The sequence below is a fragment of the Strigops habroptila genome, chromosome Z (genome assembly GCF_004027225.2).
Source record: "Strigops habroptila isolate Jane chromosome Z, bStrHab1.2.pri, whole genome shotgun sequence".
Classification (NCBI taxonomy): Eukaryota; Metazoa; Chordata; class Aves; order Psittaciformes; family Psittacidae; genus Strigops; species Strigops habroptila.
The window spans coordinates 10963026-10988876 of record NC_044302.2 but is presented as its reverse complement, the minus strand read 5'-3'; the positions used below and the strand labels follow the sequence as shown (position 1 = coordinate 10988876).

Below are 25851 nucleotides of genomic sequence, written 5' to 3'. Positions count from 1 at the left end.
ATCAAAACGCTTCGGCAAGGAAGTGTTCACACGGGCTGAGGCAGCAGTCAGGCGGGAGGCTGGTCTGCGGAGCGAGGAGCGCAGCAAGGGGGGAAAAACTGTTCCCAACAGTGTTTACTGGTACATTAAATATTTCGTTTCAGTACACTTAATAAATAAGTATTAAATAATGCACTTAAGCCCATTTGTATTTTTATTACAGAAAGACAATTGTGAAATTAATCTTCATTCGGGTAAAAGTTAACCTTCATACACATAAAAATGTAATTAAGCTCAGAAAACAGAAGTTTCTGTGAAGTTTATACTTGTGAACAAAGGTGAACATATGAAAATACAAATTCTTTAAAAAAGAACAGTAAACCAGTCATCAGTGGAGAAATCGTTCTTTTACTAAAACATTACTCTTATTTGGCAGGAGCATTCCTTTCTCTTTGTCCACCAAAGCTAATCTTCCAGAAAACAACTGCATCCACAACACAGAGAATAAGCAATATAAACCCAAACACCTATAAAAATAATAATAATGTTAGTTTCACCATGGAATCTCTTTTACTGTAGTGACTCATCTACCATTCCTCAAAGCAGCAGTACATACATGTTCCTAACCTGGTTCTGGTATAATGTAAATATATGTGAGATTTGAGACAGCTGGTAAGTAACGTCTGTATTTAAACCCCATCAGCCTTTCACACAGCAGTCCACACGCTGGCTTTGCCCAAAGTCTATGTGAAGCCCTGGAGATTACGAGTTCTCTTTGAAAACTAACGCTGCATGATGCCAGACAGTGCTTTTATCCTAAATTAAAACTTTTCTGTCTCTTCAAGGATGCCTAATTAATGGTACTGGCCTGGAGAAAAGGCAACATTTGTAGAAACAAGCCTATCAGGAAAAAAAAGATAGCACTCCTCTCCTCTAAAGCTCTGAATGGGAAACATTCCAAATTGAAAATACACGTATCTTAAAAATACACATGGAAGATGTCAGATGTTCTGCCCAAACTTGTTTTCCAAGCTACTTGCTCAGTCTCCTGCTTCCAACTTAATTTCTATTAACTTCACAACTGACAATACAAATTATATCCTAGCACTTTATCAGGAAGTTTCCTTTCTGCTCAGGATGGAGTTGTCAGTGAGAACATCAGCCTTCCCTCTCGTCAAGTCTCTTAAGCTGATTTTGAAAAACTCCTGAGGCAAGTTGTGGGTTTCTGATGGTTGCTTGTCACATTTGAGCTTTTCTTGTACTTCAGGAGACTTATGTACTTTCAAAACTGAGGGCCTCCCCCTTATTGTTTCTTAATGTTACTATTTTTCATTTGAATTAAAAATTACAGTTGCTTAAACTATTAAACTGGTTTGATCTTAAGTACACAAAAATCTAATAGTTTGAAAAAACCACCCAACCCTTTTCAACTGCCAGGATTTCTCAGTTTGTGTCAGAAAAAAATAATAACACACGTCAGGAGGGAGGTATCAGCATGTCTGTTAAAAAGTTTCGACCCTCTTTTTAGCTGGAGTGTAGGATTTTCTTCTTAAATGCTGTAACCAAACAGGATAGTCCTAAAAGAGCTACAGATTCTCCCACTGAGGATTGATGGAAGATTTATTCCATATTCCAAGCTGTGGAAGCAAATGTCAGTAACTCCAATCAGTTACACTCTAGGAGTTTTCAGTGTTAGTACTTCTCAATAGCAACTCACAAGTCTAGTAATATGTTTAAATTATGGGTGATTTGAAGATGATTTTTTTAGTGAGATTCAATTTAGTGAGATTTAGTGAGATTAAAATTTTTACTGAGATTGAATGTGTATTCACTTTTGTTCTTCCACAACCATTATTTTCATGGTCTTATCACAACAGAAGGATACCAAGAGGTTCAAATCCTGTCCACTTTAAGAACTGAAATGCTTTAACAATGTTGCTACTTACTCCTCCTGCCAGTGTCGCGTTGTTGGTCTTGATTACTACTGCAAACAAGCACACAACGAGGAGGAACAACGCTGCAATCACCGAGTTAAAAATATCCTGAAACAGCCAGCGGAAGCAAAATATTTATTCTGAAATACACACCTGAAGAACATGTATAGCTCCCAGTTTCGTACAAATCATTAAAAATAGCTGGTTTGCTACGACAGTGGAATTACAGATACCCATGTAAGATCGCTAGTGACACCCAGTGGTTTGATGTTAAAAGGGGAACATTTGCGATGAAACTTCGTCATTTTACCCTTTTTTTTTTTTCCCCAGCCAAATTTATGCAACATGGCTACACTTGATAGACTAAAGCAGCAAATAAATATTTCAGTGAAAGTGTATGGTTAGTTTGTGGTGTGAAAGATGAAAATACGGTATTACAAAGTTAAGCGAATGATGCTCATTGCAGGAGGAGCTGCTGGTGGACACAAGCCAGCTGTTTAGATATCAACGTGAAAGAACCTCTAGGAAAAAACTGGATCAAGAACAATGGAACTCAGGTTTGCTTTAACTTTATGGCAACGGTGCCTGAGATAGCTAACCACAACCCTCACAATGAGGCTGAGTGCTGGGGTTGTTCAGCCTGGGGAAGAGAAGGCTCCAGGGAGACCTTAAAGCAGCTTCCAGTGCCTAAAGGGGACAAGAAGAAACATGGAGAGGGGCTTTTGACAGGACAAGGGGGAATGGCTCTAAACTGACAGATGGAAGATTTAGATTAGACATTAGGCAGAAGTTCTTCCCTGTGAGGGTGCTGAGGTGCTGGCACAGGTTGCCCAGAGAACACTGGCTGCCCCATCCCTGGCAGTGTCCAAGGCCAAGCTGGACGGGACTTGGAGCAACCTGGCCTATGGAAGGTGTCCCTGCCCATGGCAGGGGGTTGGAACTGGATGAGCTTCGAGGTCCCTCCCAACCGAAACCGTTCTATGATTCTATGCACAGGCAATCACCGGGTGGGTGAGATCCCTTCATCTCAGGGCCCGCCAGTACTCACGGCCAGCGGCCAGAACAGCCAGTTCATCTTTTTATCGAGCTTCAGCAAGTACAGGAGGAAGAACAGGGTCGTGATCACCACCTCCATGCCGGCCAGCGCCCTGTACGTCCCGCGGGAGCGGGAGCCCAGGAAGCAGAAGAACATCACCCACGCCACGAGCTGCGGGGACACGGGAAGAGTAACGGGCCGGGGGGGGGGGGGTGTTACCGCTGCGCCGATCCCCGCCCGCACCCCTGGGCCGCCGCCGCCCGCTCGGCAGCGCAAGGCCCGCGGGGAGACCCGCCCGGCCCCGCCCCGCTCCCCTCGGCGCTTACCATACGGGCGATCTTGATGGAGCCCCGCACGGAGCGGGGGAAGGCGCTGTCCACCTCCACCAGCGCCATGGCGGCCGCACCTCGCAGCACCCGCGCCCGCCCGCTGGAGCTGGAGCTGGAGCTGGAGCTGGGGCCGGGGATGGGGATAGAGATAGCGCTAGAACCGGCTCCGCCCCGGCGCTCCCCCGGCGGCGGAAGTGAGCGCGCAACGCCCGGAAGCGGTGCTGGGCGGGTGGTGCCGGGGCCGGCGGCGGGGATGGGCGATGTGGCGGCTGGGCGCGGCCTGGGCGCGGCCCGGGGCGCTGCGTGGGGCCCGGGGCCGGCGAGGCCGGGGTCGGGGTAGCGGCGCGGCGGGGGCCGCCTGTGCGGGCGGAGCGGCCGCGGGCTCCCCGGCAGGCGGCCTGGTCTTGCGCTCCCGGCCCGGCCCGAGCGGCGCTGGCGGCTGTAAGTCCGCGTGCGGGGGGCCGGGCCCGCGGGTCGGGGCGGCGGCGGGACCCCGCGGGACAGGGAGGTGCGGGAGCGGCGGCCGGGGAGGTGACAGCCGCCCCCCGCGCAACGACAGGCAGTGGTGGCGGTGGCGGCAGGGGAGGAAGAGGGGCTTCACCGCTCAGCGCTCTTGAATCCCGCAGCGGCGGTGACACGGGTGTGAGGAGCCACCGCGTCTTGTAAGAGGGCGGCGGCAGGACCCCCCTTCCCCTCTGCAGCCTGAGCAAACCTGCGTCTGATTTCTTGCACGTCGTGGCCCTTGTAGGCTTTGTGGTCCCTCAGAGGCAGCGTTGGGGTACCAAACCCACCTTTGTTGTGTGATTTGTTTTGTTAAGGGTCTGGTAATCCCAGCGTTGCTTGCGTAAGATTTGTATAGGCAGTTTTGGGATGTAAGGCGTCTAAATTACGTGTCTTGGAGGTGTGCTAGCATCTTCAGCCTTGCCTAACTTTGTAGCCAGGGCTGTGAAATCGTCAGGCCCCACACCACGACTGGTATTTCCAAAATTAATTGGTTTTTTTCCCCCAATGTAAACTAAGTGAGGAGCAATAAGTGTAACAGAACTCTGAATGAGCATGGACATTCACCATTTGACTTTTTGTAGCGTTAAGGACAACAGAGAACTTAAGGTAAACCATTGTCCGTGTATGCTATAACGTGTCTATTGCATGACCCGGTCATTATGCAATCCCTTAAAGATTGGTAATTTGGCAAATATTTGTATTAAGCAATAGGGAACCTAAAAACCTCATGGAGGGACTGACATTAAGAGGCTTGGTATAGCTTTAAGTTATAAAGACGTCCTTCTTGGTTGTAACTCCTGTTTATTTCCATTCTAGATAAACACCTGATAAATGAAGATGGTAGGAAGACAGTTGTGAGTATTTGTTTTACTTGTGGTGTTCAGGTGGTGGGTCTCATGCTGGGTCTTACTCAGCACAAGGCTACGCTTGCTGTGTTCTGTGAACTGCAGTACAGCCATGAGGGATTTGTGCCAGTGCATGGTGTTGTGTAGGGACAGGTGTCAGCTGAAAATAAACAATGCATCTGAAGTGATAAGCTGTCTGTGTAATGGATGCTGAAATTACTGCTTCAGTTGGCACTTATTTTAAGTTGAACTGTTGAAGTGTTGCAGTTTCAGAGGTGAGTTGTGGCACACAGTGTGGAGGAGCGGCAGCCCGCCGATGACCTTCCGAAGCTCTTGGGGTCTGTGGGAAGGGGCTGGGAAGTCGGAATGTCTTCCTATGAAATAATCTAATTGCATTATAGAGAAATAGTATGCTTGATATGGAAATAATAACACATTTTTTAACAGTGATGCTCTTTTTCATCAGGTGTGTGTTGAGGGGAACATCGCGAGTGGAAAAACAACATGCCTGGATTATTTTGCACAAACTACTAACATTGAGGTACTGGGTGTGCATTTGTCTTTATGCACATCATTAAGCAGCTGCTTGTCTTGACAAAATTGACAGTAAACTTGTAAGTGTTGTCCTTTGGTGGGCTAATGGAGGAGCAGACTATAGGCCAGTGCACATACTGGTGCCTCCCCTGCAACTACATCCAGCCAAACTGTAGAACAGAAATTTAGGTCATCTGTAATAGAGTACAAGATGCCCAAGTATCAGTAAAACCTGTGGATTACAGGTTGTACCTCTGTAAAGTAACAGCAGCCCATGTTCGTTGGTCATGTTTTGGTGTGCTTGTTTGCTCTTTCATCTCACATCTTAGATATATCTTGTAATAAACAAAGAAGTAATGATGTAAAAATTCTGATGTCGTGTAATGGACATCCCAATAATTGGATGGCTTGTTTTAAAAAATGAAAAATCTGTTAGAATTTTTTCTGGAGCTTGTATGGTATTTGATTTCATATTGCTTAGAACAAGATTAAGGGAAGGGCAGGCACCCTGTATTTTAGACAAAATCAAGATCAGACTTTAGTGAGGTATTGCTTTTGTGGACATCAGGTATTCCCTCACAGGCCTGGAAACACATTGATAGAAAGTCTTAGGATTCCTCATAGAAGTGCTGGGTTGCCAGATGTTATTTGGCAATTTAACAGGTATGATCCCTATGGAGTCAATAACTATTAACCCAACGGGTAGCAAACTTTAATTTGCATGTAGTGCAGCATTTTTTAAAAAGCCACTGAACTTCCCAGGCTTATCAGCTTCTCTTAGGCCTGGCTCTGTAGTGTCGTTGGAGTTTTAGACCCTGTTTGAGCTAGATAAGTCTCTTGTGATTTTACCTATTAAGGGTAGAAGCTTTTCTGATTAATTTCATAAAAGTTTTGAGTACATTTTGTTTGTCAGATCACAAAAATAAAATGAGAAGTAATGTGATAGCAGTCTTATCCTCTTTGCCGATTTTTCTCTGAAACTTTAATTTGTGAGGGAATGAGCCGGTCATTGAAATGCATTCAGGACTCAGCTAAGTCATTCCTTCCCTTACATGGGGCTGTTTTTGGCTTCTTTTTCACTTTTGAAAAAATGAAATTATATCCAGGCTCATTAGGTAATTAATCCAGTGTTTTATTTTGGCTGTTTAAAAATGCTAAAAAGAAATTGTATATTGATATTTCTCTATTTTTTGAGTGTTCGTTATTACTTTTTGTAGTAGGGGATTCAGTGCTGTTTTCTGATGAGGGATGAGCTTTCTAATACAAGTCCTGAATAGTCTGACTTACTGAATGAGTGTTTGTTAAAAATAATTGTAGGTCCATAGGGTCAAATTAGGTATTTTGGATCTAAACCATGTTTAACATGGAGTAATTATTTTTAACAAGGTTTTGACAGAACCGGTGGCAAAGTGGAGGAATGTTCGTGGTCATAATATCCTGGTAAGTCATGGGAATTTTTTCTACAATTATAATTACTGTTCTTTTAGAAAGACAAGCATGAGGACTTCTTATTGATCAGCAAAACTGTTACGAAAGGTGTGGTCATAAACTCATACAGCAAAAGATCTGTTTCTGTGATGAAGACATGCATATAATAGAAACATTGCATATGTGGTTTTATCAAGGACTGGGTCTTGTATTGAGTATGAGGTAAAGAAATTCACAGAAAGGTAAGTCCGGAGTGTGACAGTTGTTTCTGAATCTCGTTACGTGTATTTCAGACAAGGGAAGAAGGTCACTTGGAAAGTGAGGGGTGGATCTGATAGGTTGATACTGTTTGACTGCTGAAGATAAGGAAAATTCAGTCCTGTGAGGTGTCAGGAGCTTCTGATGCCTCGTGGGTAGTCCTCGTTTCTTGGAACTGTTCTCCGCAAGTATGACCCTGTGTCACAGCTGTGCTTGGGGACAGCAGTTAGGGCTCTGGATACATCTGCAGATCTGCTTTTGCTGGGGTGGTAGAAGTGGATTCTGATGTCAGTCTTTGCTGCTTTTGTGGTCACCTCCATTGCAAAACTCTCATTGCTGCCTGAGATGGGTATCCTATGCTCAAGCTCATGTGGAATTTGCTGTCAGTGCAATGGTGTGGATACACCCCAAACCACACATGCCCAAACGTGTATTTGATACATAGCATAGGTGCTCCAGAAAAGTAAGTTCTCCCTGCTAGGAGTTGCTGATGCTTTACTCTCTTATTATTTGTAAAGGGATGGGGCATGCTTAGCTGTGTCACACATTATCACAGCAATCTGCACACGTGAGAATGTTTTCTCATTCTGATCTTGGGTAGGGAGAAAAGGAGGAGGTCAGGTCTGTGGACTGAAGCCATGCTGCTGACTTAAAGCTTGTCACCTCAGCAAAATAGACAATGAATGATGTATTATTTTGAGTCAGATCTTTTTCTCTGCTTTGCAGGATAGACTGTTGCTTATAAGTGTATGTGTGTGTGGAATTGCAGTGGTAAGAAAGTGGAAGATATGAGAACTGCTTTGAGGATCCTTTGGGAAGAACAGTTGTCTGTGTTAAAAGACACCTTTTCTGAGGCCCAGACCATCCTGGAATCACGTATGCATTTTTGGATGGACTGGGTATTCTGGGAGTCTGTTGGTACATAAAAACGGAGTAGCAGATACGTTTTTTTTTTTTAATTACTAAATATATTTGAACTGTCTCAAATGAGCTATACTTTGGTCCTCACCATTCCAGGTGCAGAAACTAGTTCCTCTTGACTTCAGAGAGAGTTCCAAGCACCCCACTTAGGCGCTCTAAGGACCAGGACTGTAACTCTTGCATCAGTGTTGTGGAGAGCAAATGATCACTTAATTCTTGCCAAATCTGGTGGTGTTTCAGTGCACTTCTTTTAGCAATTCTGTTGTAGAGCAAAAGCTTACTAAATACTGACGTTCACTTTTTTGGCTGTTTGACCTAACAAAAATGCCTGTCTGTCTCGCTTGCATCTCTAACCCCAGGGCTTAATGTACCAAGATGCCTCAAGATGGGGGATAACATTACAGACTTACATACAGCTTACCATGTTGGAGCAGCATACCAGACCAATGGTAAATAAACTTACTTTTATTTTAAAAAAGAATTAGGTGTGATTATGAGTAATAAACATATTTAACCTTGTATTCAAAAGTCCATATGCTGTTTCTGTTCTTTCCTTCTTCCTGTAGTGAGTATGAATTTTTATAGTGCAGAGACATTGTTGATATGCTCAACATGTGCTCCAGGGGTGAAACATCTGCCTCCTGGCTGCTCAGAACTTCTAGTTGCCCAAACAAATACTGCTTTTTTATCACCACCCTTACGAGCTAGACTTGCACAGATCTCTTCCATCATCACACGTCCGTGACTTGTCTGTAATCGGCATCTATGTAAATTTAGCTCAGATCTTTGGGAAACATTAGGTAATCTTAAAGATAGTGCTAGTATTCATTCTGCTGCTTTCTGCTGTCTACCACAAATTTAGCCAGTGTCTTGTGTTTATCCAAAACACTTCCATTAAATTTTATATTGCATTGTTTTTATCCCAAATGGTTTGCATCCTTTTTTTCTTGTATTTTTTTTAATTTTTCTGTATCTATTTTCACATTCTACCTTTTTATCAAGATCAGTTCATTTTCTCTTTCGTTCAAACACCTTCTGTTACGTTCTGTGCTAAATCTTCCATTCCCTGATGACAAGATCTGAACTTAGGTGGCATGCTTGTATCTCAGTGATTGTTCTTGCATTATACTTTCTGAGTTTGTGTCAGGGCAAACTTTCAGAAGTACCACACATGATAGTGATACTGCGTGTATAATCATTAACTTTTTGGAAGAGGTGTTTTTCCAAGGCAAATCTCATTCTGCTGCAGAAGAAGTTCATTCAGAAATTCCTGAGGATTGCCGTGTGTTTCAGTCTGAGCTTTGCTGTCTTTTGTCTCTTGAACCTTGCTGGAGCAGTGTTGCTTCCATGATCATCAACATGCAGATTACCTGATTGGAAGGAGCTGTGCCGAGTTACCTTGCTCTGCAGGGGCTAGAGAGTGTCAGAGAATCTCTCCTCTATATGAAGTGCTGTTTGAACACATGCAAGACTGGCTAAGGCCAGTGCTTTGTCAGGTGCAATTACTTTTTTAGAAAGTTCTGTTTCTTGGTACAGTTTTCCTGATGTTAGGCCTGTGCTGTTGACACAGGAACACACCTGAAGGTGTCGACGATTCAGGCAGCAATAGTTCCTGGTGCTCTGCAAATCCTAAATGGATTGCTGCTTTTTTTATACTCCTAGTTAACCTCAGCACCTCAGCTGAAAGTTACCTTTAAAACTTGCATATGAATAACAAATTAGTTTTGTAGGTCATTAATAATGCAGTGACCATAAGTAAGATTAAGAATACTTGCTTTTTGTTGTTCTGACCCTCCCAGTAAATTTGTTTATTACAAGATCTGGAAGAACTGAGAATGTTATGTATTTCATAATGTAAAGGACATTATGTGCAGTATGAGCCTGAAAAGAAACAAACATGCTGAAAAATGCAGATTGTCAAGTTTTATTTCCTAGATTTCCCCCGTAAGAATGATGGAGCGATCAATTCACAGTGCAAGATATATTTTTGTAGAAAATTTGTATCAAAGGTACAGTATATAGTTTTATACTTTCTTGAATTAATGAAAAATGTATGTATAATGGACTGATGATGTCTTTGGTAATCTAAGTGGAGTGTGAGATCTGTCAGTTCTCTGTTGGAGTGGCAGTGTGTTTTGTACAGCACGTGCTGCCCACTGATAGAATACATGGGCCAGTCAGGAGCCTTTTTCAGAAGTACTCTTGAATACCAAGAACATCTTACTATTCAGAACACCATTTCTTGAGATTATCTGTTCTGCAGCTGAACACAAATATCTTACTTAAATCAGAGACACATAATGAATAGGAAAAAACCATGAGGATATAAAGAACAACTCTGTAGGAGGAGACAACTACATAGCGTTATCCAGCCTAGCATCCATGATTGGCATTTCTTGCAAGCAGGAAATTGAGCGACAAGCAGGAAATTGAGTCCCATGCTGTTGCTCAGAATCAGGATTCCTAGGACCAAAATAAACTGCAAACCTCATAGGCCAATGAGTAAAGAAAGCACAAGAGCTGTTTGTCTCTAAATGTTGCCTCCTGAATCGGGTCCTTGCCCCCAGATGTGCTTGGGCCAGAGGCAGAGGAATCAGGCCTAACTGCGAGAGAAGATTGTGGCCTGAAATAGATAAAGCATTTATTACCTGGCTGATGTGTAACTCGCCCATCCCATACTAACTAAAATAGTGCAGTAATCAGTAGTATTTGCTTGGTTGTTTTTTTTTTTTGTTTTGTTTAGATTGCTGAGTTTCTATTGAGAAGTGTATGTAACAGACTTGTTTTAATGGATTTTGCAGTGGTTTTAAGGGACAAAACCAGTTTCTTGTCCCTGCCTGCAAGGAGAATGGCTGCATGCCACAAGGTGGCATCCATGCTACATAAGCTGCTAGTCTGTTACTGGAACTGCTTTCAAAGTCGAGAGAAACAGTAAGATGTGAGGCAAACTTTAGAAAGAGACATCATTTATCCCAGTCTGTATACAGTGGAAATGTACTGGAATGTCTTTCTCATTTTTAATTACTGATTCTTAATACGTCCTCTATAGGCTCGCTTTTACATAAGTTTGGTATTTTATTGTTCTTACTGAGATAACTCTCTGACAGTTGTCTCCAATATTGTCTGTGCTCTCCGAATACTGAGTTCAGATTAAGCATGTTGAATATTTCACTACTCTTTCCACAAATATTTTTTTACAGTGGGAGTAAATTTTATTTACCTGGTGGTGTTATTTTTTACTGCTCTTTACTGTGGCTCCTGTAATGAATTGTCAGTGCTGCTCTGTAAATCAAGCCTTTCTGGCTTTCTGTCACACACTGCAGTAGCTCAGATCTGTCTGAAATGATCCTCGTATAAAGAACTTGAGCAATAAATACCATTGACACTAATTCATTGTTATTGTATAAATGTCAATGTGGTTAATGTTTTTCTTCTTAGTCACCAGATAATAATTTTTTAACTGTTAATGAAAATAATTAATGTTTGTAACTGTTAATAATAGAAACATTGTGTTGGGGTTTTTTTTGTTTTTGTTTTTAAAAAAGATTTGGTCTTTTTATTGTATAAACCATACGTTATGAGGCCTTCAGTTTGGGCAGGTGTAATATTGCTCATGTTTTCGTTTCATGTATGGTGGAGTAAATTTGGAGTAATTCTAGTCAGGTGAAAAAAAAATCAGTTTAGGTTCGATCTGTGCATGCTGTTCAGTGACTGGTGCTTTTATGTTTATTCAGCGGAAAAATGCCAGAGGTGGATTATATTGTCTTAAGTGAATGGTTTGACTGGATCCAGAACAACACTGATGTTTCGGTTGATTTGATAGGTAAATTCTGATGGGATCTGGAGGGGCATGTTTGTGGGTGGGTTTCCTTCCTGGGAGAAAAAACAATTCTTGTTTTTTGGTTCATAAATAATATAATTCAGTATAATAGTGCTTGCAAAGTGTAGCATCATAACAGCATGAAATTGTGGATGGTTCATAGACTGATTAACAGTAACTTCAAAGGGGAGGTTCAGTGGTGTACCCAAGTCAGGATTCTTCCCTTCTACCGTTTGTGAAGTAAGTTTCTTTGCTTTTAAAGCTGATCACGTGAACATAACTATTATAATTTTTATCATGACAGTTTATTTGCAGACTTCTCCTGAAGTTTGTTATGAGAGGTTAAAGAGAAGATGCAGAGAAGAGGAAAAGGTCATTCCTCTGGTAAGGAGTTCCTTCAATATAGGTGGTTACAATGAGCATTAAAACCATAATTATTCCAATCTAGATACTAAAATCATATCCTGAGTGTATTGCCAAAATGTGGTGCAGATGTTTCCGTTGCAAACTGAAACTTCAGTATTTAATTTTATTTAAAAAAAAAAAAAAGTCATGCACACTGACTTTCCCAAGTATTATGTTTTAGTGATGTGATGTGTACCATAGCTGACTATTTAGGTGGAGTATTAACTGTTAATCTTCTCTAAGATGTAAAAAAGCAGTTGCTTTAGTATCATTAAATGGCATAAAATCACCCAGTTAGCACAGATACCTGTGCATGCAGATGCTGAAAATCTCTGTGGGCATTTTCTGTTGTCTGCTGTTACCAGGATGTTTATGGATGAAAAGTGTCTCTGTTCGTGTCTATAAAGAAGAAACATCTTGAAAATCGTTAGTGTGGGAATCTGCTTAAAAATAAACTGGTAACTGAATGATCACTTTCAGTGTCACAGTTTAGAGAATGTGCCTTCATTAAATGAGAAGCCTAACCAGAAATAAATATAGTTACCTTTGCAGCACATGGTATGTCTTCTGTATCTCCAGTGTCAGGTAGTTCAGTAGAAGCAATTGTCAGCTGAAGATACATGCAAAGAGCTAAATTTTGGGCCATGTGAAATTTTGCCTTGGAGAATAATCCTTGCTGTAATGGATTTGAAGAGACATTGTGTTACTTTGCAGCTCTACTGAGGAGAGTGGGGGAAAAATTATGAAAGAAAATGATAACTGGTCTCCATGAAAAAAAGCCCCAACCTAATAGTTGATGACAAGCAGAAATGCTTTTAAAGGAAATTCAGTCAGATTTAGGAGGAAGTGATTTGGGAATTTTAGGGAAATACATTGATACAGAAAGTGCCTTCAGTACATACTCTTTGCAGTCTTGCCCTTTTTGTCCTTACGTCTCTTTGTTGTATATTTCTCTGTAAAATCTTAAGCGACACTATACCTCTGAGAAAGAAAGAAGTTTCTTGATCTTAAAAGGAGTTGAGAGCCCTGTACTTCTGTAAGCTGTGTCTTTGAGGTTCTTCATGGAGTGAAACCTTATACTGGAAGTTAATTTTTCTCAGAAACCTTCTGATGCTTTTTATTTTTGCTAGTGGAAATATCTGATGCGGGCTTTTATATGTAGTTCTTAACTACTTACCAAATATATAAAAATTGCAATGTGTGTTTCATCCCTGGGCTTACATGTTATTTGAATGCCTCTTTTTTAGGAGTATTTAGAAGCTATTCATCAGCTCTATGAAGAGTGGCTCATTAAACATACACGGTTTGAAGTTTCCTGTCCAGTGCTTGTGAGTATTATTTCAGTTATAACCAGTTACGCATATGGAGGATTGTACTCTTCAAATACCAACTGTTACTTAGTGGCAAAAGTAAATAAATCTGCTTTAGTAATAACCTTGGGAGAAGGAAAACCTCAGAAAAATGTTTACAGCTGTCCATAACATATAGCATGGAAGCCTGGTCTTCCATCTCTTTGGAATTTGAGGGTCTGTTCAGTGTGATTGTTTACAGGATCAGACGTGTAGCTTTTCAGTGAATGCCCAATTCTGAGCAGAATGCTAACTGGACAGATCTCAAGGAGTATATCTGTTTGGCTTCAGTTGTAATCCTGTTCTGTTTTGTTCAAAACTAATCATGTTTTATGGTTTCAATTATTTCTAATGTTTATGTTCTTCTTTTCAAGGTTATTGGAGCTGATCTTGACATGCAGAAAATGGTAGAAAAGTATGAGGAAAACAGGGACCAGATACTAAACCCATCTAATATGCAACACCATTTGTAGAAGTCTGCAGTTGTTGTATTTTATAAAACATGTTAATGAAGTCTGCTTTAAAGGCAATTTTGAGTATTTTAAGTATTTCTAAATATAATGGGTTTTGCTCTTGAATTACGCTTTGTAGAATGTTTTGTGAACTTAGTGCTATGAAATGTTCAGATACAAGTCATAAACGGAATATAAGTTAATTCCCTTTCATGTTTTTAGATGCTCCGTCAGCTTTACTGTGTCAGTTTTACTCAGCTAAAATGTCGGTTTTCTCCTATTTCACTGCTGCTTCCTATAAGTAACCAAAGTTTCTTCTTTTTTGATCCCCAAAGACAACCCTATTTTTATAATTCAAAAGAAATAGTTCCATACAAGAGGTGGGATGTCCTTTTTTATTATTAGTGGAAGCAAATGAAGTGCATTAAGTTAAAGTAGCTTTGTTAAATAGGTCTTTTCAAGTTGAAATAGGGAGTCTTACTCTAATCCTACCTATGCTAGTACAATTTCATTGAGTTCAGTAAATTTCTTCTGCTTTGCATGAAATCACAACATAGCTGTAGTTATGAGGATAACTACACGGTAGTATAGTCCCACTGAATTCAGTGGCAGAAAAAGAATAACAGTTTTCACAAGTGATTGCAGAGTGGCTCTGAGGCTTTTTTTTAAGCTAGGTTTTTAAAAGGGCTAATTTCTCTCCAGTGCTCATGAAATCACTGGCCCTGCTATGGCTTAGTAGAGGACTAGTTAAAATACAAGGTGCATAGAAGTGTATTTGTTGTTCTTTTCAAATGGTTATAAAAATCCTAGAGTTAATTGATTTCTTAACTATTTTGGATTCTTCAATTGTACTTTTGTTTTTTTTTAAACAAAGAATACAGATGGTTCTTTGCATTTATATCTTGATCATTTTATTGTGACTTACAGGTATTTGGACAGTAGGGAAAAATACCGGGGATTTCCTGTTAGCTGAAGTGTTTAGTTGCCCTTAATTTCTGTTTAACCTTGTCAGTGTTGTCTTCAAGATAATCCTTTTAATGCAGCAGTTCTGTTTTCATGTTACTTTTTCTGTTTGAGGGTAATGATTCCTGTAGTACAGTATATATGTGTGTATTTTTTTCTGTAATAGTTTTGGTTGGTTTAACTGGAGCAACCATGGTTAGCAGTGCTTAAAAACACACAGTTGAGCATCTGTCATGCCTTTGTAGTGAATGCTTCTACATCCAGTGAATGGCTAACATCCAGGACTTAAGTGATCAAAGTACTAACTGACTGTGGACATTTGTCTGTAACTTGTTGGAGAATACAAATTTTCAGTTACTTGGCTTTTCCCTGTTCCACCTGATTTTGAACAGTATCTGATGGTGTCACTTTCGGAAATCACTTCACTGCTTTTATTTTAGTTGTGTGATGGCTGGTTTTGTGATATGCCTAAAAAGCATTGTCTTGAAATGACTGCACCGTTTTCCGAGTCAGGAAATGCAGTTAATGTCTCATTTCCATATTTCCATTTTTCCCTCCCCCAAATCTGTACAACTTAATAACGACTAGAGCACTGAGACAGCATTTCCTAGTGAAGTACTAAATTAGTATACTAAAGCTTGTGAACCAAGTACTGCCATTCTAGTGTTCTGTTGTAAATCTTTAGAATTCTAGCTTAAACATAAGATTTTGTGTGTTAAGTAATTATCTTATTGAAGCTTATTTGTTAGGAGGATACTAGTCATTCTTTGAACCTTCTGTCAAACTTTCAGCATTTTTTCTTCTGTAAGTGACCAAAAGAACTATTTCTTTGGAAATAGTTTTATAAATTTGAAGTTCAGTCACCTGCAGTTTGTTCCTAATTGTAATTTCATTATGGGTTGTATTAGCCTAGGATGTATATTTTGCAAACAGTTCAATTGTTTTGTACAGAGAATCTTATAGTACAAAGAATGTCACTGTTACCTTTATGCTTTTTTGTCAGATCCCCCGCTCCCCTTTATTATATCAAACCAGTAGTTTGGATGGAGGTTACTGATATTCACAGCTATAATGGAACATAGAGGACTCATTTATGTAAATTATTTATTAAAAATACAGATGTGATGGCTACAGAGAGCACGTTTATTTTGTTTTGCTATCTATTATTTTTGTGTATAGATTTTCATGTTCAGGAAGGTTGGGGTATTTAATGAAAACTGGGAACAAAACCAAACAGGTTGCTTGTTATGTGTCATAAATGTAAAATGTTTGCAATCTGCTATAGATGTATAGATAAAAATACTTCAGTAATCGTAAGTAGCTGTTTTTAAACCTGGAATCTGGAATGTATTTGCTTTTCCATCTTGAAATCTCTCGATTGATGACAAGAGGGGAAAAAAGGGCAATCAGCATTAGTCTGATACGTATTTTGTTTCTTTTGTAACTAAGAAGATGGGGTAGCATGTTGCAAAAGTACTCGTTTCTGTAGGCAGATTGACCTTCATTACCAGTGGAATGGATCATAGAATATAAACAACTCACTACTGCTGTTTGCTCTTACAATTTAGTCTGTAGTTTGGATGTAGCTTATGCTTGTGGACTGAGCCACAAATAACTGGTTTTGCATGCATTTTGGCTGTTCTGGAGTATACTGTAGGAATACTTGAGATGAGTAAAAATTGTGGGTTTTAATTACTTCTGTCACAATGAGTTCCACATCTCAACTGCAATGTGTGAAAAGTGGTTATCTCCTCCTGTATTGCCTTTTCTTTATTACATACTTAAGTCTGAACAGATGATGTTTTCTCCAGACTTTGTCCCGGTCAGGGCGTCTTACCAGATGAGTAACATCTGGGAGCAGTATATGAACTGATCTGAAGTAAGATAGAGAGACTGGCAAAAATGATAATATTTAATATTTGCACTGTCTTAGCCTGGCCTTTCGTGTCCTTTCTTCCAGCATGAGAAGCAGGTTCAGGAAATCTTCCTTGTTTAATTAAACTTTTCAGAAGTTATATAGTCCAAAACTATAGGTCATGAGAAACCTTGAAAATTGTTTTTTCACCAGTATAATTACCACACAGACTACTGCCAACACCAGGGAACAATCCAGCATCTCTCTTCAGTGCACCTCCTCCTGCAGAGAGAGTAGGAAGTGCTGGGTAATCTAATGTCAGTTGCTACTAAAGATTCAGACCTAAGGTCTCGTAACTCTCCTGAATAATGGCTGTTCTAGCAAGTTACTGTCCTGTTTCATGACTTGGAGAATCCAGTCCTTCCTGTAATGTGGGAGGTTTAAGTAAACATAGTGCATTTCTAAAGCTGGATAAAATTGGGTGAGAATTGTGGTGGTGGTTTTTCCACCCCAGCATTTGAGGGGGCTGAAAGTTACGGGCCTTTTCTGAAGATGGAAAGTTTAGCTTCAGAACAAAACCTAGCAGTTAGTACATTAGTTCCTACTAATTGAGTGGCATTACTAAAGAGAAATATAGTCTTATGTCTTTTTCTGTCTTGTTTGTTTTCTGTCTTAATGCTGAAATTTGGTTTTCATTCTTGGCCTTAAAAACAACAAAGTTTGCTCTAAAACGAAGCTTTGCTCCTTGAGCGTCCTAAGGACAAGTCCAGATAGGGCGAAGGTCTATGTGTGATATGAATGTTAAGGGGAAGAAAAATTACTATTGCAAGAGACCCAGGAGGGAGAGGTTGTGAGTGACTATCACCCAGCTACCAGGTGTGCTGCCTGAGCTCTGTATCTACACTCATTGAAAGAGAATTACTCTAATCCAATGCTTGGGAGATCTGAGCCATTCAGAGTGGTTGTGTGTAGCACACACGTTTGGAACAGAATTGGCCCAGAGTCTCTGTGATGGAAAGGCATCCAATCAGTCAGTAAATCCTCATTCAATTCAGACAATCAGGACCAGCTGTAGCACAATTGAAGTTGACAGCTCACCAGAGGATAGACACATATTTTAGAAACACAAACCACCTTCCTTTAGAAAGGGCCCCAGGCAGCCCTCTTGCTGTCTAGCAGCACTGCCTAAGTGGCTACTCTTACTTAAGTTAATTAGCCAAGGAGAGGTGCAGTGTTTACTACCAACAGGGACAGGAGGGCACTGGCAGGTCAGAAATCTTATGGTCCTTTTTGCCTGTCCCTCTTCTCAGGTCTGTCTGTCTTTACAACTAGGATTTTAAACCTGCCACTCATGTGGAAGCAGCTGCACAAAGGACTGCTGCCTGTAAGTATGACTTATCTTTTGCTTCAGCTGGTTTTCAGATTCCTTTTCTTCATTCTTCAGCTTTAACTATGTATCAGTTGCTAATGCAACAGTAGTTTCTAATACAAGACCTCAAAATTCTACCATTTGTACAAGAAGAGAAGTTTTCTAGCAGCAAGGAAGAAATTTTTTACTGTGAGGATAGTGAGGCACTAGAACAGGGTGCCCAGAGAAGCTGTAGCTACCCCATCCCTGTGTTCAAGGCCAGGCGGGACAGGGCTTGAGTGTGTGAGGCATCCCTGCCCATAGCAGCAGGGGAGTGGAAGTAGATGATCTTAAAAGTCCATTCCAACCCAAACCATTCTGTGATTCTGTGTATAACAAACTCACATGAAAATATCCAGAAGACTTAAGTGCATAGTAGCTCTTCCTATAAAGGTAGACACTTAATTAAACCACAAAATTTTAATAACCCCCACAGGGAGAAAATACAGCTTTATAAAACCAAAATAGGAAGAACAGATAGTTTCTTGAATGAATTGCTCGGAGGCTGCTTGCTCCCTCCTTCCCCAACAGGATAGGGGAGACTAGGAAGAACAAAAGCAAGAAAGCTTTTCAGTTGAGATAGAGATTTAAGAACCAAAGGAAAGAGGGAGAAAAAAACCCCAAGTGATGCAATGGCAGTAACTTACCACCAGACACAAGTAGACAGGTGCCCTGCCAGTCTCTCAGCAATGGCCATCTTGGTAGAGAAAACCCCCACCTTCTTTTGCCACCCCAGTTTTACTGCTGAGCACGATGTTATACGGTATGGTGTATCCCTTTGGCTAGTTCAGCTCAGCTGGGTCCTCTCCCGGTTACTCATCACAGGGTATAGTTAGAAGACTGTGACACTGCAAGCACTCCTCAGCAACAGCCAGAACGCTGGTGTATTATCAACAATTTTAGCCACAAATTCTGAACATACCACTCCAAGGGCTGCTACGAAGAAAGTTATGTCAATCCTAGCCAGACCCAGTACAGAAGTACTAATTTGTATGTCCATGTTCATAATACCTGTTTCTCCCAACCTCACCCAAAGCTGAAGGCAGTCCTGTCACTTGATGTTAGTTTGGTCAAAATTTTATTCCTCCTCCACTGCTGGAATCAGGTGGTGAGGGAACCTCAACAATTAGTTGTTCAAAAAGCAGAGCTTTAATTCTTAGCTCCTGTGTTTTTTCTAGTGTAACCCATGTGCTCCTCTTTGAATTTCTGGGGGATTAAAGTCAATTATAAACAATTTCAGCTAATTATACATGAAACAAAACATTTTAAGCATTGAAGTGCTACTGGAAGTTATTTCAAGCAGTATTAAACTGTCTTTCTAGGTAGGAAGTGTATAAACACACATTGAAGACTGTGCAGAAATACAGTACCAGTGACTGTGTGCTTTTCTGAACTTAATTAAATGTGGTGTATGACAGGTTCTCAGTGCTGAGACTCCAGCTTACAGCTGATCTGATCTAATACTCCTGCTTCCTTTCCTTCTCAGCACAATGCTTTTCACACAGCACTCCCACCTAAGGATAGCCCTTATCCCAGCACTAATACTCACTGGGACCCTTCTCTGATCTCATTTTTTTCCTGCCACTAAAATGGCAGAGAATAGCAGTTTTCCCCCTTCATGTCAGCAAAATGAACTGGCTTACAGAAAAGTCCAGTTACAGAGAAGTGAAATCTAGAGCTGGTGCAGAACGAGGCGGCAGGAACAGAGGTGAAGGAAGTGACAGCAGTAGCTGGATCTCCTTCTTCTAGTAGCAGTGAACAACTACGATGCTCAGTGCTTCTGACTTTTGTGGTGGTAGCCACAAAACATTTTGGTAATGAGTAGAGACAAGTATAAAACCTGCAATACAGGTTATTTCCTCTAGAAAACTGGAAGTGTTCATAGGGTTGTTTCCTTCTTTAAACCTAAAAGAATGTTACAGAACTTTATGAACTTGTTTTCAACTGAAAACAGGAACATAATTAGCTCAGAGCACAGCTTCATGCGAGTGTAATGAGTTAACAGAAGTACACTCCAGTATAGCATTTGTAAAGCTATAAAGTGGGTCTTGCAGCTTAGAAACTCTCAGCTGTTTCTATCATTGTACAGCATGCTATACTTGAAGAATACTTCAGAAATAGGTCCGTAAAACTGTTTTCACAAAGCCAATTAGCTCTTTGAAAAGATGATCAAGGCCACAAGTGAGAGGAAAAAAACCCAGGCAGATTACAAACAGGAGCACTGGAGACTCAAGTGTGATGGCATAACATTCCTTGGTCGGTTTTGTCAATAATGACATAAGGCTCCTGGATTTCATTTCCTTTTGAATTACAGTTCTCCAGCTTTACTTCACTGGATTTGGGAGAGTCACATTCAGGCTGCAAGAGGTTCCTTCTGGCCTCTGTGCTGGTCCTTCTTATGCGTGAAGACTGAACATCAATACTTTGTGGTGGAATGTAGGTGAGGTTAGGGGGCTCTCTAATGTGTCTGAAGCACGCAGAAGCTGTATGTGCATTAGGAGTATCCATTAATAGTCTTTTGCTATCAGAACCATTAGTGGAATCCTCCACATTCCCAGTAGCACAGCATAGATCTGAAGATGGCTCAGTATGTGCAGCTGCTCTCTTCTGCATCTGAGCATTAGTCATATATGTATGGTTTATTTTGGAGTTATTAAATTCTCTTACATGCCTGTCACTTGTACTTGCAGATGATACTGACCCAGGTTGTTCAGTTTCCTCTACTGGATACATAAGGTCTTCCTGAGTGTCCTTGATTTGTAGTTTTGTGAAGGTTAAAGACAGCTCACAAATTTCCTCTTCCCTAGGGACACTGCAGTTTTTGACAGATGCAATGTCCTTGTATGGCAGAGACTTCAGCTCATTGGGTTCATCTGCAGGGTCCGGGTCTATGCAATTTATGGCATCATTAATTTCTGCTTCAATTGATCCTTCAGGGACTTCTTCAGCTTGGTACTCCAAAGTGGTTTTACTGTCACAAGAGCTGTCAGCAAATATTGCAAAGGCTGGTGGACCGCTTGCTCCTGGTGAGAGTGGCACAGGCCTGACCTCATTTGCAGTTGACTCTGCAGTGCCTGCCAGAACACATTCTTCACTTAGACTGGCTCTTGGCTTTTTTTCAAAAGCTTTTGGGGAAAGATTCTCATTGAAAACAGGTGTTTGTCTTATCACGATGTCACTGTATTTGATCAAGAAGTCCTCGCTGTCTGAGCATTTGCCTGGCAAATGTACAGTGTTAATGATTTGTCTTTGGTGTTCCAGAAGCCTGTTAGTGGATTGAGCAACTGCTAACTGAGGCACATCATCTTTGATCTTCAGATTCCCAGCAGCTTCAAAGGATGTATCACTAGTAGATGAAGATTTCTGTTGAGTAGCAAGGCACAAAGATGTCTCACTGTTTTCTTTATTTTCTAGATTTTCAGTGTCTTCTCTCTGGGGTGTCTGATCCTCTTTGTCTTTATTTCTATGATGCTGGTGCATTTGTGTTCTCTTCTGTAAGGTCCCCTCCAAATTGCCATGTTTTTCTTCATTTGTCATTTCGAGGATGGTTTCACACTCAATTCTTGCCAGGAATATTTCAAATGCAGTCTGCTTCGTTTCTTCATTGTTTCTCTTTCTGACAAGTGAAAACTCTGTTGCTGTTGTTGCAATGTAACCTATTTTCTCCAGTACTGTTTTTACAATGTCATCTGGGAGCACAGATTGAATATAGTAGACAAAATTGCCGGTGAATGTCTGAAACAGAATGCAACATGGAAAAAACAGATGAACACTGGGGGAGTGTGGAGTGGAGGAAAGCGTGAAAGACTTCTTAAAATGAAAAGTACTTCAAAAATTACTTAAATCTTAAAAAAGCCTATGTTCCTTAGAGTCTGAATTTTGAACCAAAGTGAGTTGGGCTTTTCTAACAACAGCACTATTTTGTCAGACTCTCAAGCATTATAGCTTTGCTATAAATAGCACAGTAATTTCAGTGAAGTAATGCCAGTTTAAAGCTGCTGAGATATGGGCTAAGACCATCAATATTCAAAAAGGAATAGAGTAAGAAAATCATTTCAGTCAAACCAGAGAAACTCAGAAATAAGTCTTATGTGCTCTGGGAAGAACGGAAGATTTTTAAACAAAGAGCCATAGAATAAATCACTGAGGTCTAATCTTTTCCTAAAGAAAGACACGATGCACACACTGTTGATTGTATTTCTCAATTCATGACAAGACTAACTTTTTTTTTTTCCCCATGATTCAGACTCCTGCTGTAACTTTACTACCCTCAGATTAAGTTGCTGTTTCTTTGAAAGCACTTTTTGGAAGGAGGACTATTCCAGCAGAAGTACTGCCAAAACACACTCTCTTTGCACAAGCTGTCTGCAAAACATAACTTGAATAAAATGCTGCTGCTGTGTAACAGTTTAAAAAAATTGTTCAACATCTGCTTGGTTTTGGAGCTATCCCAGGCACGAAGCCTGGTTTGTAAAGTAGAAGTGGTTTTTGGTTTCATCTGAAACGCTACAACAGGAGAGACTATGCTGACCTAAGCATGACCAACTCTCGGCAAGTTAGAACAGAATGGAGGAAGCAAGGCATGTCAAGAACTTCCAGAATTGGGGTACCTTATTTTCAGGCTACCCAGCTTCAGACTGACTTACCTACTTCCTAGACCGAGACCTAAGCGTTGGTCTCATGAGCACAAGCTTGAGGGAGAACAAAATTGATCCCCCAAAAGGCCATAGTATAATGTAGGACTACACCTCAGTCCATTCCCAGATACATTTGTCGGCAGTGGCTTTCGTTCCCCAGCTCCTATTCTTTCTAGAGGGAAAGTACGGAGCAGGCACTACTTGGGGGGTGTGTGTGATATCAGAGCAGATGAGAGACGCAAAATGTGAACTAAACCAGTAATCTTTTACCAAAACTGAATGTACACAAGATACTGGTTTTTCTCCAACTTGTGCCTTGCAGTAGAATTATTTCAGGCCTTCAGCAGGCTGTCTGGCACTCTGGATTACCCCTAGTGGTCATCAAAGTTTGATTTTTTAAATGAAGACTGGGATCCTTGTGTTACGAAAGCTGAGCCCACGAGCTGTAGACCTGACTACCTTATGCTTTGCCCTGTTTTAGGGAGATGAACGAGAATAGGATTCTAAAGCTGTTTGAATCTGCAGATTGGATCTAAAGGCAAGAAGAAGAAAAGAAGTGGCTTTTCCTTACCAGCACCTGTTGCTGTAAGAAGGGAAATTAATTTGCTTCTTGGTCTTCAGGGATTTTGTTTAGATACAGTAGATTTTGCATGTGTTTAAGATTGCTGTTCTTTTCTGGGCAATGACATGTGTTCAGTGTACTAGGGAAGCAGGGTGACCTTGACCACCCTGCTGCCAAAACCAACAGCATTTCCTCTCTCAGAGGGGATTTTCCTATCTACTTGACCAGCTGCAGCCACCAGAGCTAAGATAGATGGTAAAATCACTGGAGTTGTGAGCAAGTCCAGAGGAGGGCCACAAGGATGGTAAGAGGGCTGGAGCACCTCCCATATGAAGACAGGCTGAGGAAGTTGGGGCTGTTCAGCCTGGAGAAGAGAAGGCTGCGTGGAGACCTCATAGCAGCCTTCCAGTATCTGAAGGGGGCCTATAAGGATGCTGGGGAGGGACTCTTCCGTAGGGACTGTAGTGGTAGGACAAGGGGTAATGGCTTCAAACTTAAACAGGGAAAGCTTAGATTAGATATAAGGAAGAAGTTCTTTACTGTGAGGGTGGTGAGGCACTGGAATGGGCTGCCCAGGGAGGTTGTGGATGCTCCATCCCTGGTGGTGTTCAAGGACAAGCTGGACAGAGCCTTGGGTGACATGGTTTAGTGCAAGGTGTCCCTGCCCATGGCAGGGGGGTTGGAACTAGATGATCTTAAGGTCCTTTCCAACCCCAACTATTCTATGATTCTATGACCAGAGAGACACTGACTCACCTGGCCTTTGGCATCAAACTGTTAGCAAAAGTGACAACTAACACTAAAAAGCATCCCTTCCTAAAGGCAAATTAAGGTTAAAACTCAGACTGTTCAGAGTTTAAGCCTTTCACGGCATCTTTTTACTTCTCGGCCGTCTCACAACAACGGAAGGTCTCTGCAAGCCCCTGCGCCGCCCAGCGCGCCCGGGAAGGCCCCCGAAGGCCCGGCCTTAGCGAGGACAAGCCTGCAAAGACAACGAACACCTCGCTGCGCTCAGGGCACTCGTAACCTCAGGGCACCCCTAAACCGTCCTAGATGGGCTCCTTAAACGCTGCCCCTGGCTCCCGGAGCGCGTGCGCTGAGGCCGTGCCTTCTGCGCCACAGGCCCGGGGATGAGGCCTCCGCAGGCCGCGGCCGCCCAAACCCGAGGCCGAAGCAGCCCCCCCAGGGCCGGCTGCGCCCATGCCCGAGCCCTTAGGCGCTCCCCTACCTTCAGCGACCTGATCTCTTTCCGCCACGGGGAGAGCAGCAGGTTTACGCAGAGCAACTCCAGCACCTCCAGCGCCTTGCACAGGTCGCTGAGGACGCTGCCGCCCCGCTCTCCGCGGGCCCCCCGGCACCGCTCCGCCATGCAGCGCACGTCCAGGGCGCCGCGCCGCCGCGGGCCCAACAGCCGTCGCGCTCTCGCCTTCAGGGAGGCCTCATCGCACACCGCCAGCTCCCCCTCCGCCCCTCGGGCCGCGTAATAGGCCAGATAATCCCGCAACACCTCCTCAACCCCCTCGGCCACCGCCAACTCCTTCATGACGGCGCCAGGCGAGCCCCGCCGCTCGCCCTCCCGCCCGCAGGCGCTGCCCCCGCCCGGCCCCGGCAGGGCTCGGCCCGCCATTGGCAGCTGCTCCGCGACGCCGCGCGGTCAGTGGTGCGGCGCCGTGTCAGTCAGGCCGGGGGGCGGGTGCCGCAGCGAACCGAAAGTGAAAGGCGGGAGGGCAGCGCAGCGCAGCGCAGCGCGGGGCGGGGCGTAGTGCTGGGCGCGTGGAGGTGGTGTCCTGAGGTAACTCCCGTCGCCCAGCGCCTCCGGCACCGCCGTGTTACCGGTCTCCCCCAGCCCTCGGCTGCCTCTTTCCTCCGCTGTGGCCCCGGCTGATCCCCTGACCGGCCACGAGGTCCCCACAGCCCCGGAGGCAGGTGTCTGCTACGGGTGGAAGGCGAGGCTTGTGCTCGAGGGCTGGTGTGAGGGGGAGAGCTGCGCTAATAGTGATTGTAGTGTGGGGTGAAATGAGACCACCTGTAATATTGCCTGGTCCTTGTGCCTGTTTTGTTGTTCTTGCATGTTGCCTCTGACTTCCTGGGCTACGTTTGAGTAACGATTGGCTGAAAGAGACTCGTGTCTTCTGCTGTGGTGGCTGAAGTTTCCTGGAGAGGATTTGAAGTGGCGGTCCGGCAGCTGGGAAACAAACCTAACCTTCATACAGATGATGTTGCTAATCTTGATTTTTGGAATGTGAAGTTTAGAGCCGTTACCTATGGCTGCTATGATGTGCACCCATGTGGTTTCATTAATGAGTGTGGCATTGGGCTCCCATGACGTTAATTTTTGTTGTAGACCAGCTGGGCTCGTGGCCTCAGCAGTGTCTCCACTGACTTGACTTACTGCAAGCGTGAGTTTTACTCGATGTTTTTTTAATGGCTCATCTTCTTAAACATTGTCTTCATTACATGATAAATTTTAAAACGAGTATCTGTCTCACTGTTAACCACTGGGAATGTATGGCATCTTGTGATTAAGTGAAATTTTGGCTTACCTGACTGCCGTCCTATTTCTTTCCTTGTGGAAAGAGGCTGTGTGGTGTTGCAAGCAAACTGGTTTTCTCTCTGACTTTCCAGGCAAGGG

General features: G+C 42.5%; 3 protein-coding genes across 4 annotated transcripts; 1 reads left to right on the top strand and 2 right to left on the bottom strand.

Moving 5' to 3' along the window:
* Positions 1-175: 175 nt before the first annotated feature.
* Positions 176-3477, bottom strand: LOC115601403 (chemokine-like factor). Its single transcript, XM_030471400.2, has 4 exons — positions 3276-3477; positions 2962-3120; positions 1926-2021; positions 176-506 (listed from the first exon to the last, which is right to left on the bottom strand). The coding sequence occupies exons 1-4, from the start codon at positions 3342-3344 to the stop codon at positions 405-407; spliced, it is 426 nt and encodes a 141-aa protein (XP_030327260.1). The 5' UTR covers positions 3345-3477; the 3' UTR covers positions 176-404.
* On the top strand, positions 3471-16077 carry TK2 (thymidine kinase 2). Of its 2 annotated transcripts, none has more exons than XM_030471396.1 (10): positions 3471-3719; positions 4599-4636; positions 5094-5168; positions 6548-6601; positions 8128-8217; positions 9704-9777; positions 11503-11591; positions 11893-11972; positions 13241-13321; positions 13717-16077. In XM_030471396.1, the coding sequence occupies exons 1-10, from the start codon at positions 3539-3541 to the stop codon at positions 13813-13815; spliced, it is 861 nt and encodes a 286-aa protein (XP_030327256.1). In that variant the 5' UTR covers positions 3471-3538; the 3' UTR covers positions 13816-16077. The 2 variants fall into 2 exon arrangements, with proteins under 2 accessions (XP_030327256.1, XP_030327257.1); XM_030471397.1 differs by having other exon boundaries at positions 3474-4388.
* On the bottom strand, positions 14683-24814 carry LOC115601400. The gene is made up of 2 exons (XM_030471394.1): positions 24448-24814; positions 14683-21755 (listed from the first exon to the last, which is right to left on the bottom strand). The coding sequence occupies exons 1-2, from the start codon at positions 24760-24762 to the stop codon at positions 20250-20252; spliced, it is 1821 nt and encodes a 606-aa protein (XP_030327254.1). The 5' UTR covers positions 24763-24814; the 3' UTR covers positions 14683-20249.
* Positions 24815-25851: the final 1037 nt, after the last annotated feature.